The 12925-nt window shown below is 34.7% G+C and overlaps 1 protein-coding gene across 1 annotated transcript in view; it reads left to right on the top strand.

Moving 5' to 3' along the window:
* CTTNBP2 (cortactin binding protein 2) overlaps nt 1-12925 on the top strand; it is a 185727-nt gene that overhangs the window by 107451 nt on the left and 65351 nt on the right. Inside the window, exon 3 of the mRNA XM_009286814.2 lies at nt 900-1007. Within this exon, the coding sequence (XP_009285089.2) occupies nt 900-1007 (108 nt within the window). The remainder of the gene's footprint in view (nt 1-899; nt 1008-12925) is intronic.

Here is a 12925-nt window from a genome sequence, read left to right on the forward strand (position 1 = left end):
TGGTTTAGTGGGCATGGTGGTGTTGGGTTGCTGGTTGGACTTGATGATCTTAGAGGTCTTTTCCAACCTCAATGATTCTATGATTCTATTGACATTGTTACAGAACTGTAGCAGTTCGTGAGGTGGATTTGGTTTTACAGAAGCCATACTGATATTCCCAGCAGATAGTGTTTATGCATGTGCTCAGTGATCTTATTCTTCAGTATAAACTCATTCTACTGTTTTGCTAGGAGTGGAAGTCAGACTCACAATGATCTTGGTAACTGTGGAGTGAGAAGATATTGTTGCTATGAACTGTTGTTTGTCAGTGCCTCTTAAACCTGAACTGTACCCTCCAGCCAAACAAATGGGACTGCAAATAAAGCATACAGATAAGATTTCATGTCTTTTCACAAGTTGTGCTTCAAAAATTCACATTCAGCCTAGTATAGTGTGATGACTTGGTAGTTGTTTGCAAGCGAGGCACAGGTTACACTGGATTAGGTGCGCTGTGGTCTAGGTTCTTTCACCCTCTCTTGCCTTCATCCCTGATGTGCTATTTCAGGCCTGCTGAATTGTTTCGGTCTCTGTGAGGCTGCATGTGGGAACTGTTAGTCACAAAGTTAGTTTCTTTACCATTTCACCCTTATCATTCACAAGACTTTGCAGGATCAATTCCTTGCAACAGTGTAGGATTTGAAACAGTGTCATACTGGAGGGCTTTTAATTTCTTGACTTTAAATAGAAAGAATCAGACTATTTGCTATTAATTTCAACTTTATATACTACAAATAAAGCCAACTCAACTTTTCACAGTTATAGGTTATGTATCAGCATAATTAGGATGCTGATAGGTCTATGTTTCAGATCTACAGTAACTATTGCAGTCAGTGTGTTCATCAGTGTTTTGTTTCTTACAGAAAAGAGAGTTTGATGTGGATAACTTGAGCAAGCCAGAATTGCGGATGCTTTTGAGTATAATGGAAGGAGAACTAGAAGCACGAGACCTTGTAATTGAAGCCTTGCGGGTAAGTTACTGGGTTGTTGTGGTTTACTTTTTTTTTTTTTTTTTAAATTCTCTTTTGCCACTTCTTTTATACTGTGCATAGAATATTATTAGTGGAAGAGTAAATTGTGATTTTTAAGTTTTAGGTTGACTAAATCTCAGTAATCACAAAATATGTTCTTGTTTAATTGTTGCCATTCAGTAATTCTATGTAATTTTGGTATAAAATACCAACAAAATTTCAGAGAAATAAATGTGAAAACTGCAAAATTACTTCCTCTTTAAATTCTTTCCTATTATAGAGTCTGTTATTTGGGAAAAGAAGGAATAACTTCAAAGGAAAATTCAGTCCATTCATCATTTGTTCTAATGGTCTATATGTTTGTGCATCTAGCCTACTCAATGCTTTCATTTTCTGTAAGATGGAAAGAGGGACAAAATTGGATGGTCATGCCCACTTAGGGAAAAGTTTTTATGGTGGGGGGTTTTTTGTTTGTTTGTTTGTCTTTTTTTAAAAAAAAGGTGAAATATGGGATATATACTCTTAACAGCACTCAAGTACTTGAATAGACTTTTGCTGTGCTAGGCACATGTGAAGGTTAGTTTCCTGCTTCAGAAGGTTGCAGTCTGAAAGGCAACTTAGAAAGTTGACTGGAAATGTACAAACAAAACTGTATTTTAATCAAAAGATGATAAATTTTTATGACTGTAATGACTTTAAAAGAGATCCAGAACAGAATAAAAGGTAACAGAGCTGCCAAACAGCCTGCAGGTTTAGGGGGGGAAAACAGCCTTACATGGTTTGAATATATTTATAGGTTCATAGTTGGATAGAGGGAAATTATGCCCTTTAAGGTCTCTTAAAGCAAAAATTCAATGTAATAAAATATATCTAATACTAGTTTTTAATAGTATGTGTGATGATTATCAAGTAGTGTGGGAACATTTTCCACTTGTAAAGTCACAGTAACAATTGTAAATGCATTTTTATTCAATTTTAATTTGTTTTGTGACAGCTTCAGATCACTTGATGCAAATGGAGCTTTAAAGTAGCTGTCATTGATGTGCCTGCATTAATAACTAAAGACTTTATAGGCATAAACCTCTCTTCTAAAATACAATTTTCATTTGTACATAAGACACTGGAAGCAATATGTTTCTGGGGGATTACTGCACTTTGAAGTCATTTGGTGTTTGGTCTTCAGGTATATGTACGTGTTGAAATGTACTGCCTTTTCATCTAGCTGTTTTACAATTTCACATCTCATTTGCCTGGACTATGACTTTTTATTATCCCTGACTGCCACTTAGGGATGTTTCCCCTTGTTAAAGGGGAAACAATGTGCACACCACATCTAGAACCTCTTTTTTTGACTCTTCTAATTTTGGAGGAATGCAAATAGAATACTCAGACAATTTTCTCTAATACATGCTCATGAACAAGCTACTACATTGTGTACCAAATAATGGTTGTATTGAAATTGAATGGAAAAAAAAAAAGGAATGCAGTACACATTTAATGATAGTAAACATTCAGGATAGTGCAGTCCCAGGAGAGGAAAAGTCTACATCAGATTCCCATGCACCTGCTGAAATGAGTAGTATGTACACAGTGTTTTTTGATGACTAATATAGATCAATATAAAAAATAGCTCCATTTCACATAAGGTATATAAATGTTGAAAACTAGTTTTGTTTTGTTTTTTTCTTCTCCTGCATCTCAATTTCCAGTTCCTGTATTTTGTTGTAATATCCTCTAAACAAAATCCACGTGGAACTCAAATCTTTTAGGCAGCTTGCCTGGTTAGCTGTACCAGTACTGGAAAACTTGGAAGTTATACCTGCTGAAGAACTGTAGCCTGATATCTTCAAATACAATACTTTTGGAAATTCTGGCTTCTTACTTGGGAAGCCACAAGTCAGCAGTATTAGCAGCTGGAGTCTCCAAGCAGCACACAAAATAAGCTACTAGATAGCCAAATATAGGTCTTCTATAAAAGCGAATAACAAGAGAGTTCCATTGGAATTGTGTCAGATTTGGTACTTTGATTTGTTTCAACAAATTGGCATACATACTTTGTATATCCTTAAAGCAAGAAGGAAATGGTTTTCATATAAGGGAAAAGACTTCTTATGTTATTGTTTCAAAAGCTAATCAAGCTCCTTTTCAAAATTAGGAAAGTTTGTGAGTGTGTGTTTCGGAGTTTTTTGTTGGGTTTTTTTTTTCATCCTACTAGTACCGCAGGGCTGTTTCAAAGACTAATTTCTCTGGTAGGTCAAAGCCTGACAATTTCCAGCCCTATACTAAATAATGTGTGTTGTCTTTTCCTCTTAAGTGATCTTCCTGTCAGTTTTCAGTCACTGTGGTATATAAACTTGTTAAGCAGTTTTATATGTTCTTGGTCTTTTTGTAAGACTATAGAACTAGATCTTTTAATCTTCTGTTAGAAAGTAACTGTTCATTCTTGTGGTTGTCTTCTCAGATTTTTCTCTAATCACTACATATGATAACTGCATCATTCCTAAATGCGTGTGCCCTTATCCATACTCATTGTGCAGGGTTTCATTGAGCATTTGTAAAATTTGTGCAATAAATAGTACTTATGTATCTATTGGAAATACCCCTTCTGGAAAGTTCTGGCACCAAAGTGAATCAGTCTTGACAAAAGAACTGATAACACGGAATATAATTAAAGACTGACTCACATGGCACTACTCTTAATCTGCACCTAAGCATGAATTTTCTCATTTTAACAAGACCTGTTTGATGCATCTCTGTTAGTCTGTCCTTTTCCCATTGTATAAATTCTTACACTGACCTCTCTTGTTTCCACTTCAGTAATTTTGTGTGAAGCAACATCATGTGCCTTACTGAAGATCTGAGACAGATCTGATGTTTTTTCTCTGTCTATAAAGCCAGTTATGAAAAAAACCACACCTACCTTCAACATCCATAGGTGGGATTTCTTTTCAGGCTGACTGTTACAGGAGCATAGCGCTCTCAGTGCGAAATCTTTTTTTGTCTTGGTATACGTGTCATATCATCACAATCCATACCTTATCCATAGTATTCCCTGGGGGAATGGATCAGAGATTTCTGACAGAGTTCAGGGATAAGAACTAGGGAGCAGGAACAGTATTTTTGGATAAGATATGGAGTTGGAACTTGTGCCTTACTGTTTGTTTTTTTTTTTTTTCTATGCCATGTTTATAGTATATATATGTATTATGGAGTTCTCACTTAAATCACTTTTAAAATCTTGTTTTAAATGAATTATTTTTGCTTATTTTAGAAATTGGCTTTTCAGGATTACAGTTTAATGCTTCTTGATAAATTGTAAAAGTGTAATTTGCCTGTGTGGGTTCTGATGGATTAACCAGAAAACATTTCTGACCTCTTTGTTTTTGTGGATTGAGCCTCAGTCCTATCTATGGAGCAAATTCTACTACTTAATAGCTCATACTAAAATAATAATCTTTTGAATGTGTTGTGTTTTCGTGACTTTTTTTTTGTTCTCTTATTTAAAAAATAGCTGTAAAATTATGCACAGTTTGAGGTGTCAGTGAAAGAAATTAAACTCCAAAATGATACCCTGTATCAGTTAGTACTGTTGTAATATTGCTTTTCTAACAGGGAGACAATGCCCTTGGATTTCAGAATTGTATTGTCTTCAGATGCTTGTCTTCTGGCTGTTCATTTACAATGTATTCATTGTATTTTAAAATGAATTTGTATTTTATGACTTTCGGTTTAATTTCTCTTGGTAGTAGTAGCTATCAGAGAAGATGGCTACTAACTCCTCATTTAGCACTTTTAAGATTTTGCATAACTTTTTCTGCTTATTTAAAGCTTAGTTTCAAAAAGGTGCAGTCCAATGAGAGTAAAGAAGAAAGGCTTCAGAGTTTGCTACTCTGCTTTGAAACAATTAAACTAGGGAATTTTAAGTCTGTCTGCTGGGTGTTGTTCCAGTGCAGAGTGTCCGTTTTGTCTATTCTATGTAAATAAAAACATAAAAATTAAAAGTGAGAAAGGCCAGTAGTTTGGGGTTATGGGAAGAAATCTTGTTAAATTAACTAGTCATCAAACCCAAGGTGTCACATAGAATAATTAACTCTTTTTATTGCATCTTTGTGCATAATGTATTGTAGAGTTTCCATTGTATTTTATATAAAGTTTTGATACCTTGAAGTCTGTTTTTGAAACAAAACTTCAAATCCAAACTGCATTCATAAGAAATATGCAGATGACATCTGTATACTTCCATGTTTTCACAATAAGTTGTTGTTCCTTTATAATATGCACAACTGCAGACACATAAGGACACATAGCATTCCTATTTCTAAAAAAGGACTGTTGCTTCCTGCTTCAGCGATTGAAACTTTGCCTAACTGGGTCAATGTCTCCTACTATTGCTGTATAAGTAGTAGTTCGGTGCTTTGATATAAACAGAGAAAGCTGAGGGGTTTTTTGCCCTTGGCACGTATAAATTTGTTATAGTATACTCTGATTTGTACAATACAGAACTCACAGTATTTTGTTGAATTAGTCTTTATTTGAACACTATTTCTTTTTTGGGGAACATTGGCTGTCTGGAATTTGGAAGTCTGAGAAATTCAGATTTGAAAAAGTTACAGTAATTATCAACCAGAGCAATCTTAAGTTGCTGGACAAGTTCAGCCCTGTGAGGACCAACGGCCTTGGAAGAGCAGACCTTTGTCACGCTTAGGGTCAAATTTCCAGATTTATTCTCCAAGCGAACAGTTAATTTGCTGTGGAGGGCAGCATCAGGATTCACCTCAAAGGAGGTGATCTTTGTGTAAATCTTCCTCATTAGTGCTGTGATTTTCTATCACTACTACACCAAATGACTTAAGATGGTTCTTTTTGAATCTGTAATTTCTTTATTTTAGTAGCTCCATGATCAGGGTTGCACAGCAATTAAAGTTAAATTCAGATTAACATTTAAATCATGAAAGTTACTTCATTAATGAGAAAGAACATGCTGTTTAATTGCTATTGCGAATTCATATAGTTAAAAAAGGAGGGAGACTTAACTATAGCTGCTACCTCAATCTGTCTCAATTATCCAAATAAACTGTCTGCCTGTAAAAAGGGGATAATATATTCCTAATGTGGAGGTAATGTGGCCACATAATCAAAGCACAGGTCTGGCCTCCTACAACTGTGACCTCAAACACAGCATTCATTTGTTGCTTGTTTTTTTTTTTCTCCAGCCATAAAGTGGTTGCTGTATCTGCCTGCTTTCTAGAGGATTTTTTAAAGTGCATTGACCCTCATATGATGAATTGAAGTACTAGTGTTAGCTGTCAAGCATGGAATTACAAATACTAAATGCTGCTTTTAGTGGTGATTCTCTCATAAAGTTAAATCATTAGTAGGTTATTTTTAATCTAAAATTTTAAAGCCCAGCTTAGTTGGGATTTTTGTTTATTTTTTAATAGTTTTATTTGCCTATGGAAATTTCATTAGGTGGTGAATGGCAAAATGAAAATTTACATTATTCTTGCTTCTATGGTATGCATTAATTAGTGTGAACAAAAAAAATGCAGTTATGCAAAACCACAAAATTCTTATCATAATAGATACTTTAATATACCACACTGCATAGATTTAGGACAACTTCTTTGGATTGTTGGGAAAAATCACCAATGAAATAAAAAAATGGCTAAAAGAACTGTCAATACCAACAATGGATATATTTTTGTTTAATTAAAATTGACTACAATATCAATGACATTGCTATGGACCAATGTCTTTTCTCTGAGCTTAAGCGAGTTCCAAATCAACAGATTCTGTGTATGTGATGGCTGGGTCAGGAGGGGACAGTATGATAATGGCAAGGTGAATTTGGTTGTAGGTGTTTCTTCAGTGTTGTAAAGCCCTACTGTATTTAATTTTTACCATAACTTCCTAAGGCAGGAAAGTTTATCTTCTATGTATGTGTTTGTACCAACGTCTGTTGAATCTTTTAGCCAGTTTCTGCAAAATCTGACAAAATGCTAAGCATTTCAGAAATAGGTAGTGTCATAAAACCAGACAGGTGGGTAAGAAAAGTCATACTGTTGTTAGGGCCTTAGTTGAAGGAAGGGCAGAGATTTGTGGTGTCTGTTGTTGAGCACTGTATATGAACCGTAGAATACAGAGTTAGGGAAAATCAGACTTCGTTAATTTAGCTGCTCAGAGAATTTAAGTTAGACTATCTAAGTTTATAAAAAGATGAGAAGAAAAAGATTTCTGCTGTGGGAGTTAGTTCTGCCTGAATTATAAGTACAGTCTATGTCCCTGAATCTAAGCATTTTGACAGGCCTGCAGGCTAATCAATAGAGCTGGAAATGAATCGTACTTTCTATATTATGTCTGAGTTGAAAATCCATATAAGATAATTTCTGACTTCCCCTAGCAAGGCATGTGAGTCCTTGAAGAGCAGTGGTTGAGTTTTGTAATGAAGGTGTGGATGTTAATGTAATGAAATAGGTAGGTCAAAAGACAGAAATTAATGCATTATGTAATAATACCTCATAGCCACATTTAAGTTTAATAACGCATTCTATTAGCTTTACCTTAAAAAGCTTCCAGTCTAAAAAGACAAGATCTTAAAATAAGGATAAACAGCTTTTAAAAAGCATAGTGATTACTATGTAGATTACACAATGTTTCTTTAAAATAGATAATGCATAGTATGTTGAATGCCAGTTTTCAGGTTCCAACTACTGTTAATCATTTTAGAACTACTAGGATATCGTATTCAATTCCGTGAGAAATTCAGTAGTTTAAAACAAGCCTTAAAAAAAAATTTTAATACTTTTTAGGAGGATCATTTGTTTTGAAATGATCGGATTGTTTCAGAAATTTCTTAAATAACTAGCTGCAATGAAAAGACACTCCATTTCCAAGGCTATAATGGTATAATCCAACATTACTTCAAAGCTCTGCTCCATTTTTTCTAAAAGTATATATAATCAAATCAAATGTTGTTTTGCAAAGTATTGCATTTTAGAACAACAAAAAAAATGTTTCTTTGTACTAACATTCTATTAGAAAATTCTGGTGATATGGGTAGCTTATAAGATGTTGGGGTTCATTATGATAAAGGCCTTTTTTTTACTTATCTATGTAATATGCGCGTGTGTGAATGAACTACTTGAGTGAACCTACCTTAGCATTCAGACCAAAAGTGCACTTTTGAAGAAACCGTCCCCATTGTCCCCACCTAACTTTGCTTTGATTTGCCTAACAGACCACTCTCAGACTGTGTAAACTGAATTGAGAGCAGAGCTAGTCCTAAGTAACACCTCCTTCTAAAAGGCAGGACCACAGACCCATTCCCAGTACCGATTGTGTTGGTCTACAAACTTGTTCCTGTTGTGCTGCACTACCTGCTAACGTTGACATAGCCACTGTATACCTATAAATGCCCTTTTCCAGGGTTGTTTGTGTAAATATAGTAGGAAACATGAGTTGATTTGGTCTAGATTTAAAAAACCCAAACATTTATATCCCCATGTTCACTTTCTAAAACCAGAAATTCCCCAATGCTGTTTACCATCATGATCATTCTTGAATTTAAGACAGATGGACCTTGCTTGTGAAATTGCCAGATGGGTCATTGTAAAATGCTCTTCTGGAGTCTCTTTCTCCCCAAAGGGCAGAATGCATTTTCTGCTCAAGCTAGTTTGATTTCAAGTCCCGAGCTGTGCATTGTGGAAGGCTATTATTAGTAAACTTGTCTTTCAATTTCAGCCAGTAATGATTAAGCACTGAACAATATAGTTTTATTTTAATCTCATTGAAAATATGACCTATTTTGATGATAACTGTCATGTGTACATATTTCTGTACCACTTTTGCAATTCTTTATGTGTATGTGAAGATCAAACAATATTTAAAAAAAAAACAACTGAGTGTATCATGGTTTGTCATGACAGTATACTATGTAACAATGTTAGGTTTTTTTGGTGGGTAACCGAGAATGATACCGGAATAACTATGCAAAATGTGGAGCCTTTCATGCCTGGATCTGCATTTTCAGTAATGAATTAGCTGTTCCTTGGAAAAAAAAAATTTCAGGTGAATATCAAGTGAAATATCTGGAAGGAGAGCTGTAGATACTCACAAGCTATACTTGCCTAATTTGACCTGTCCGCTTCCCAGTGAGTTTCATCTAGCAAAAGAGCTTCCTTCACTTGGCCAAGGCAGACTTTTGCCTACTGCAGGTTGAGATTTTAGTTAAGAAAATTTGATTGACCAGTTAGAGTTTTCATGTCCTTTTTATGTTATTTATTGTCTTCTGCATCTTGTGATGGGGTGATACTTTGGTTTTGCCTGTACTCTGTAAGTTACACGCTTAAATAGAATTATTGCCAACACCATAATGGTGAATTGTATATGGATAAAGTTTTTATCCCAAACTACTGCACAAAGTCAACAAGAATTGTACTATAAGACTTAATACTTCTAGAATGAACTTCGAGGTTAGAGAGGAAGAAACCTGGGAGCTATCAGGAAAAAGGGAATGAATCCATATAGTTTAGTTGTTCTCAGATTGACTGATAGGGAGAAAAATTACATGTATATTAACCGTAATCTGTCAGAGGAAGCTACACCACCTATAAATTATGAAGACCCTTACCTGCAGTAATTGTGCTAAGTTGTTGTGAATTTAAAATGCAAATCTGAACTTCTCCTATACGTATGAATCCCATGGCTCTCTTGTACCAAAGAACGGAGCTGAGAGCACACAGAAGGTGGCTTTAGGGGTTTCTGGCAGCCAGCAAGACAGCCTGTTTTGTAGCAGGTGTCTTTGAAAAATGGTGATTAGGTAGAAGGAGGAGCAGAAGATGTTAAACTGTATGTAACAGAAGGTTGTTGTTGTAGACAGTATGATGGCAGTTGTTGGGCTTGGTGGCAGAAGTGAACCATGAAATACAAGTCTGATAATGCCTTGTTTGCATTGTCATTTTTGCATGTTGCAATTTCTTTGCAAAAATTTAATTTTTAGTAAATTTTTGGGAGGTAATGATCTGCAGTTTGTGTCCTTGCTCATCTGATCACTACTTTTGACTTACCGACTTTAATTGTGGTTGCGTATGCGTTTTCTCTGCTCTTAAATATAGTTTGTCTTTACCTGTCCAATGATTCTGGTTACGATTAAAGCTTTTAGTTTCTTAATATTTGTTTATTGTAACTTTCTGAACATGGCTGTCAAAAAGTATTATTTCACTATTGCAAGCTATTTAAAATTGATTGCAAGAAAACTATGAAATATGAATAAACCACAGGTTAGTAGATTAAATGATTTTTCAGTGCTTAGTTTGGAATGACTTATTTATCTGTGGTTTATTTAAAGTTTTAAAGTAATGCAGCATGCTCTTTGTTCACCTAATTGAAAAAATGTTGTTAGACACAACCTTAAAGAATGTTCATATTTTGACTTTTCCCCCTGCCCCATCTCGATCATGGTTTATGTATTGTTTATATTATGTCAGCTAAATTTAATTTTATGAAATTAGTTGAAATGTTTTGATACACTGCTTTATTGCCAAACAATTCAAGAAACTAACACTATTCCAGTAAATATCTGTGTGGACCTCAATTTTTGAGAATTGCATGACTGGTTAGAATGTAAGAAAATAGTTTTTGTTGCATGACAACAAAATGACCAAGCCTGCTTAAGACAGCAAAGCCTAACACTGTACTTCAGGAAATGTTGTGAAATTAAAGGACCTTATCCTCGATACTGCCAGAGTCCATGTTGTAATAATTTGGAAATACTGTTTATAATATTGGTGGGTTGGCTTTATATACAGTATCTTATTTAAAAGATCATTTCAGATGGCTATGAAAGTATTTACTTTTCTTATATTCAGTGGGTTTTGTAGTAATAGTTCTGTAAGCATGGATAACTAACAATAAATACTTTGCATGGTGAAAGGTATCAAGTGAACTGTATTTGGATTTTCCTTCAAGTAACACCGTTATTTCTTGCACTTCATGATGAATGGAACCAAGTCTCACCTTTTCCAATAGACGTTGGGGGTGTAGCAGCAGCAGTCCCTGGACTGATTAACTTTGTTGATTTGAGGGATCCTGGTATTTTGACACACAGAAAGGCCTCTTCTAGAAGCTACTGACAAAATAAGTTTTCAGTGGTGTTACATCACTTCTTGTGGTAGTTATTTGCTATTTGCCAAAGGGAGATATTAAGCACTGAGCAAAGCAAAGCTTTTGGTAAACTATGTTAAAACAGTCCTGTATATGTGTTGTTTTGCTAAGCTTAAGCTTCACTACGCAGGTAAATACCCTTATTCCAGGCTCTCATAAAATTGGAGACTACAAGTATGGAACTATGAGACTAGTTTTCTAGTATGAAAACTCTATGGCCTTGCATTGCAAACATCCTTTTCACTCTGTCCTTTCCAGCAGTGACTGTTAAACTGGTAATAGTCTCTTTTTGTTTTTCACATAAGATCTGAATATCTTTATTGTTGCCAGGAATGTAACTACTAATTTAGCTGGAAGTATTCTGCTGGTTTCTTATTTGGATAATTGCTTTGCCTTTCCCACTTAATTCCTCCTACCCTCGTTTGATCTTTCTGCATAATCCAACATAAACTAGTGAGTAGAGATACATACGTTATTTGTATAAATAATAATAAAAAATTCCAACATCATGTTGATGTAACTGTTTCTTGGTTTCTGTGATCTTTATGAATAATACAGCTGTGACTTCATTGTTAGTGACTTATTTAAAATGTTTTATGTGTTTGCCATCATTACTCATGTTGCTGACAATGAGAAATGTAACTGGGTCATCCTATCTGTATTATTATGTTAACTGAAATTTTCCATTTTTAGTTAAGGGAACATACACAGGATATTTCCTCTATGCCAATAAATGGTACGGTTAATTTTGTTGATGGTGACACTAAAGTGCTACTGATAACATAACATTTCTTTCTTTTGTTTGTGTGTCTCTTCATGTTACTGTTGCAGAAGAAAAAATGTATAAGGTTTGTTCTTGGTTCTTCCAAATAAATTATGATAGTAATTTATAAAAAATAATTATGAATAAGATAAGAGATTTGATTAGGGTCCTTTTCAAATTCAGCGCTTGTGAAAATACTCACATAGCAGCAATTACTGTTGTTATGCTTGGGTGTATGTGTTCCCATGCTTTTCTCCCTTCCACTCCGTTTTGATGCTGTTCTGACTGGTGGATAGGTCTTTCCACCTGCAGTTCTCCCAGAGAGAGGCATCTGTCTTAGAAGCTCTGGCAGTGTACTAAAACTACTTAGCACTAGGTCTCTTATAAAAGCCAGCGTTCCATTTGTACAAATAAATGGAAAATTTGAGAAAATAGATTAACAGTGATTATAGTGAGTTCTCTCTGAAATAGCAGAGTAAAATTTTAACTAGGTATTGTGGAAATATAAGCTCTTATATGACAATTTTAAAATTGGTAACTTTTAAGTAATGGTGTCTGTAAAGAGAGCACTAGACGGAAAATTCCTTTGAAGTTTTAATAAAGGGTATAAAATCCAAAATATACAATGCGGATGTCAACAATTCTGTTGACTTTAAAATGTTCCATTCTAGAAATCAAATTTATTTAGTTGAATCTATTCATTCGTTCAGCTTCTTCACTAAGGGTAGTAGCAAGAATAAAATTCTTCTTGGAGGAAATACATATTACTCTCACAATTTACTTTCCAGTGAATACTGGAAATCACTTGAAAACATTGAATTCTCTTACTATACCTCAAATAAACCTATATTGTTAATAGAATAGAATAGACTATTTTCAGTTGGAAGGGATCTACAACGATTATCAAGTCCAACTGCCTGACCAGTTCAGGGCTGACCAAGTTAAAGCATATTATTAAGGGCATTGTCCAAATGCCTCTCAAACACTGACAGGC

Source organism: Aptenodytes forsteri, unplaced genomic scaffold, assembly GCF_000699145.1.
Source record: "Aptenodytes forsteri isolate BGI_AS27 unplaced genomic scaffold, ASM69914v1 Scaffold166, whole genome shotgun sequence".
Classification (NCBI taxonomy): Eukaryota; Metazoa; Chordata; class Aves; order Sphenisciformes; family Spheniscidae; genus Aptenodytes; species Aptenodytes forsteri.